The 6,196-nt window shown below is 31.1% G+C and overlaps 1 protein-coding gene across 1 annotated transcript; it reads right to left on the bottom strand.

The window, feature by feature from the left end:
• Positions 1-623: 623 nt before the first annotated feature.
• On the bottom strand, positions 624-3,909 carry LOC149561891 (uncharacterized). The gene is made up of 7 exons (XM_089827924.1): positions 3,875-3,909; positions 2,396-2,547; positions 2,016-2,149; positions 1,614-1,768; positions 1,315-1,518; positions 1,150-1,230; positions 624-870 (listed from the first exon to the last, which is right to left on the bottom strand). Exons 1-7 carry the CDS (start codon positions 3,907-3,909, stop codon positions 624-626), a joined length of 1,008 nt encoding a protein of 335 aa, XP_089684050.1.
• Positions 3,910-6,196: the final 2,287 nt, after the last annotated feature.

The following is a 6,196-nucleotide window of genomic DNA, read 5'->3' as shown; positions in this document are numbered from 1 at the left end:
TTTTAGATTGATATGCTTATTTGCTTCAACACTTGAGATCCATCATGAGAATGAATGCCTAAAATAGGAAAGTATTGCATGAAGTTCTAAGAGAGTAAATAAGATAAAAAAAAATTAAGTTGAGAAAAAAATACAATATAGAAAAATGAAAAAGAATAGTCTAAAAAGAAGAAAGTAAAACAAATTCATGTATTGAATTTTTTGATGAATAGTCTCTTTTCTATTAATATTGACTCTTAAATGACATTGTTAATATAAACAGAACAAAACAGAATAATATTTTAAAAATATCTATCTATATATATATATATATCTAAACATACATAAACTACAATTTACTCTAGTTCACCAGTTTGACTATATCTAAATAGAAAACCTATTTAATAATTTTTTTCATTAATCTACAACCAAAACACACTTCTTTCTTCAGCAGAATCAAATATTAATTTTTTTATTTGTTGAACAGGACGGAATATTGCATATACACATTAATATGTAGAAGGAAAGAGCCTAAGGACAAGGATTATCCATTCTAGGATTCGGTTGTACAATAGCGTTCCCTTCAATAATTACGATACATTTTAGATTGTTGTATTTCAAACTCTCTCCTATGAAAGATTCAATCAAGTTGCTTGTGAATCCATGCACCAACAGTAGAAATCAGATTGTGAAATATGGAGCAGAGCTTCTGGGCTCAGTTTTTCCAGGTCTTTCTGTTTCATTCTTGAATACGCCACATTCTCAGGAACAAATTCAATTGCACTGAGAGAAGCAGACTGAGAATGGTCCTCGTTTCGCATTTTCTTGTAAATACGCATTGCTGCCACACAATCTTCATATGGGTCATCAATGCCATTCTGAATCCTATACCTGCCAAAACATACAAACACGCATCTTTTCATTGATATCAATCTGCATTGGCGTTATATTTTAAACTCAATTTCTAAATCATACACAATTTGCTAATCTGATAAAAGTATGAAATCCCAGAATCCTAGTAATCAAACTCATACAGATTGAAAAGTTAGAATACACCATCCTGTGAAATTGAGACTTTTTTTCATAATACCTTCATAGACCAATTTATCTTTCTAGATTTCCTGTTCATATAAGAGCCAATGTAAACGAATAAGATGCAGAATCAATTACCCTAAAAATGATTGAGCGAGATACTTGAGTGAATTGCTGGTTCTATTACTCTTTAACAGTGGAATGTACTTAGCAATGTCCCTGAGAAACCAACATTTGTAAATGATCACAATATGCTCTTAATTTGAACCTCATCAAATCAGTGCAGTCAAAAATTCATATTACTTGATAAGATGGGCAGGATATTCCATTCCCAAGCATTGCAAGTCATGATCTAAACCATTCCCAACAAGAAGCTTGGCTTTTCCAGCTTTGCGAATTCGCCAAATTGCTTCTCCATTACATAAAATCTGTTGAATTTTTTCTTGCACTTGCTTCAGTGGCATGGCGTCCATGAGATGTTCTGGTTTGATTCCAGTGACATCATATCTATTACACAACATCCACCATTTTTGAGAACAAGTTTATAGAGTAATGGCAGACTACACACACAAAAAAATATTAAGTTGGATACAATTTATAACCTGTAGTCCGTGATTGGAGTAGGAGGCTTGACATAAGAATGGAAGACCACATTTTCTTCCTCATCCACCAAGCAGACTCGTGCACAAAGATCTATAGACCCATCCTGACCACCACCCACCATCTCACAACTCATTGCAATGGCAGAACTATTTCCCTTATTTGAACTTTCACCTTGAATCTGCCAGTTTTGCTTTTGGATTCTCTTATTTGCTGAGGAAATTTGTAGTCCAGACATCTGTATGGATGTAAACTTCTTAAAACAATGATTCTAAATTGTTAAAATGACTTGTCAGAGGATATTAGGGCATTTTTCATTGAACAAGGAATGAAAACATTGTGTTAAAGCAGTAGATATGACTTTGGAATTAAAAATAAGAGCTTCAAATTCATTAAGAGCATACAGGGGGCAATGGTGGGAGGGATTGACAAGCTGCTCGGTGAGAATGTAACTGTACTGCAGTTGGGAAAATTTTGAGACAGAAGCTGCATCCCCTTTCACTAAATTGCTTCGAACACTCAGCTTTTGGTAATGGACCTAATCAAGATCAGTTCAAAACCACTGTATTAAACAATAGCGAATAATCAATTTGTGATAGTAAATTAAGAAGGCCTAAATCATTTGACATGAAACAGTAGTACTTTACAAGCCCTAGATTTAAGAATGTCCAAAGAGTTTACACCAAATTCTAGTTTTTACCCCTATGGTTATCCTTGAGTCTTGGCAGGGAAAAATAACAAAATAAGGACAACATGATAATGGCAAAGATAAAGAGAAAAATACCAATCAAATGTTCCCTTAGCGATTCATAGAACCTGCAATGCTTTTTGCAAATAGTACAAATTGGTTCATGTGGAGAATGATAAGAAATTTTCATATGCTCAACAAGATGCTCCACTTTGTTAAATTGTCTGAAGCATGCTGCACATTTATGCCTGCAAATTAAAGGAAACATTAACTGCATAAGTGTTTGATATTCTCTCCTTAAGACACATCTTCACAGCAATGTTCTTAAGGCTAATATTCTCAGCAGTTCTCAGAACTACAAATAGGCCTGCAATTAGTTCATTCATGAAAAGTTGTATGATATATTTCTCGGTGAGACAGTTGCATGCAATCAATTTGAATTCTACTGCAAAAACTCCCTTGTCCCAGCATTTTAACTGTGGGAAGACTATGTTATAATAAGAAGGGAAGACTTTCTTAAGCCATAAGGGCAAGCACTAGTCAGTAAAATTAATATTAAAACTACTTTCTTTTAACTTGTATTAGTATCATAGACCGAAAAAATGTTGATATGGACATCATTAGGGTAGACCTAAGAAAATAATGAGAATGGAACATAAAGAGCAGTCTTTATCTTTTCAAAGATCTACTAAACTAAAAATCATTTCTATAGTACTATGTACCTTCCAAAAATAAATTCACAGGATAAAGACATGTCCATGCACTGGTATTGCTGTAGAAGCAGGTTTTCCATTAATTTTTTGCTTGCATTAAGCTACAATATACACCCCTAGAATTTAAGTTGTATTGAGTACAGCGCATTGCTATACATTGTTTGAAGTAAAATAAAAGAATGTATTAATGCTTACGTATGATTAGTTGAGCATTGTTTTAAAATTGTATTTGAGAAGTACAAATAATTCTAAACTTTCAACAATTGTTTGATTGACAATAAGTGAACAGATCTTTATGATGACAATTATTTGAATAGTAACATGTTGATGATGAAAATTTCAGAAACATATTTTATCTATAAGTATAGTAGTGCAATTGTTTGATTGGCAAGGTCCTTGATTATTGCTATAAATTCATGTTTACATCATCAAATACAATGTCACATCAGCATGCATGTTTTTTTCTAAAATGTTCACAAAAACAAAAAAGAAAAGAATAGATGAGTATTTGTACATCAAACTATAATTCTTGTCTATAAAGTCTGATTTGGTACTTGTATCAGACATCAAATGATTTATTGCTTGTTAGATTAAAAAAATAAAAATCCATTGATTATGAGTATTCCTGATTAACATTAACAGCATTCAAATCACAACAACTAGCACTATTACAAAGTTAGACATTAAATCAATATGCACAACTATAAAACATATTCAACTACTATATCAACCTTAATATAACATTACCACATCACAACTATTAGAACATGCACAACTACAAAATTTAAATAAATAATAATCCAATCAATCTAAGAATAGTAGAACAAACTCAAATATTAAATCAATTCCAAAGGAAAATCACCTCAGAGATTCAGTTGACTCCTGAGCTCGGTCCATGAGATTTTGGTGGAGATATTGGTGCTCTTTTGATATGGAACCTGGAGCAAAGGAGGTTTTATATAGCCAATTTCTCGAATAAGGCTCACGGCCATCAAAATTATTGGTATTCCCTTCCCATCTCTTTCCTGAATTCAACAGAAAGAATCCTGCTTTTTTCAGACCATTAAGAAAGTCAAACAGTTCATGATCATAAAGATTTTTACCGAAATGTTTTGTGACCATGCAATTTAGATACGAATTGTCGAATGGTCCATTGTCCCACTTATATTCTAAGACGCCAAGCTTAAGAAAAAAAAAATTGAATCCTAGCATACAAAGCTCAGCTAAATCAGCTGTGGAGCTTCCCAATCTCATGATAATGAAAAGTAAGTAAATGTTCTCACAGTCTGAATTGTTAAGAAAGTGAAGAGTAGTCAACTAGTGAAAGCTATGTACGATGTGCGCATGCACCAACACGTCGCGGGAGCTTTCGTTTTCCACCAAAAATTCTATTCGAAAGATGATGACACTTTGCAAAGAATTCTCATCACCATACGCTCAGATGCGATACTTTTGACATCAAATTTGTTACCACAGAGTAATTTGTGATAACTGGTTAAATGGTTTTTTCCAAAGTTTATTTCAATTCCCGTTTTGGCGTTTTCGATGTGGCTGTTATTACATTTTGACTTCATTTCATTTTTTCAATTTTATCTACTCAAGTTGTTCTTTCAAGGATTTGCATTTATGTTTCAACTATTACTGATTAAGCCATTAATAAGTCATATTTTGTTGGAATCAATTTCATGAGTAAGGATAAATAATGTCTCTATTATTTTATTGTAGGGTTTGATTTTTAGATTACAAGCTTTTTACATTTACTTATAATGTTGTGTATTGAGTGTTTTATTAGTTATTTAATAAATGGTTTCAATTTTATTCTTAATACTCTCTAAAATAATTTGATTTTATTAGTTTTTTAGGTTGTCAATTCTATTTTGAAAGGTTTACAACTATAAGGAAGAAAGGTTTGAATTTTACTTTTTAGGGTCTTAGTATCCATTTTTATAAGGAGGAAGGTTTTGACAATTGTGAAGTGTTTTTGTTTTATTTCCAATTAAATAGTCACAAGATTTCAATTTTTTTAATTATAAATGTTAATGATCAATAGTTTAATAAGTTATTTTCTTGTTAGTTACAATACTATTATTAAGACTTTTGAATTTCATTTCAATTTGTCTTTTACTTTAGTATAGATATACAATTTGAATTCCATATATTTTTAAATAATTTTCAAAGTTTATTTCAATTTTTGGTTTTTAATTGATGTTTTATGCTTTTGTATCCACAACCCTAATAGTCAATACTTCTAAAAGTCACCTTACTTTGTAAAATGTAGTTGCATTTGATATGTATGAAGTCAACTTAATTTCCCTTCATGGACTATATTTTTCATCACAAATCTATTTAATAAACATTGTGCCATGCAAATCCAAACACCTAACATTAATTTAGCTCTTGCCCATCTAGAGTCTTCTATTAGCCAAGCCAAAATATGGTAGATGATAGAATATCCATTTCAATCTATCAATTTTTTAATATAAAATTTACTATTAAGAGTATGCAATTTCACTTCCAATGTTCGGGATTAGGGAATTACACATTTGTCCAGATAACTTTCTATAGATGATAAGAAAAAATTTCCATTTGAATGCAACCAAAATTTACATAGGAGTTTAGCCTTTGGTGTAGCTTATGGTTTCAATGTGATTGGAAATGCTTTCAAATTTCCTTTCAATTTATCAATTTTTGGTTCTCTGTTTTGTTGGAGTTAATATTCTAGTAGTAAATTTATGATCATTGTTCGTATGGAAAATCTTGTTTGGGTTGCTTGCAACACATGTTCAATTCAGGTGTCAGTCAAAAAGATTTAGTTTGCATCAATTTGTAGTTGTAGATGTGTTTGAGTTAGGTGTCATAAGTTTTAGTTAGCTATCAAATTTATGTGTGTTGTCAATCATGAAGAATTTATTGTCAATCTAATTATCAATCATTTGGCAATGTTGATGGGTCAAGCTATTGTATAAATTTGCATCTATTATTCAATAAAATAAGTTGGAAGTTCCTTCTTTCTCTATTTTAAATCTATTGTTCTATATTTCCAATGCCTTTAACTATTCAATGATGCTTTCAAAATTAATTCTAATATATTTTGTTAAGGCTTTCATAAGTTAACTATTTTTAAATTTCAAGTTCAATTCTATATGGCATAGGAATCATTTCACTTTATTTTTTAAACCGTTGC

This window comes from Cupressus sempervirens, chromosome 4 (assembly GCF_028749045.1).
Source record: "Cupressus sempervirens isolate cs-2001-9-10 chromosome 4, ASM2874904v1, whole genome shotgun sequence".
In the NCBI taxonomy this organism is placed as follows: domain Eukaryota; kingdom Viridiplantae; phylum Streptophyta; class Pinopsida; order Cupressales; family Cupressaceae; genus Cupressus; species Cupressus sempervirens.
Note: the sequence above shows the minus strand (reverse complement) of the source record. Positions and strands in the feature narration are given on the sequence as shown.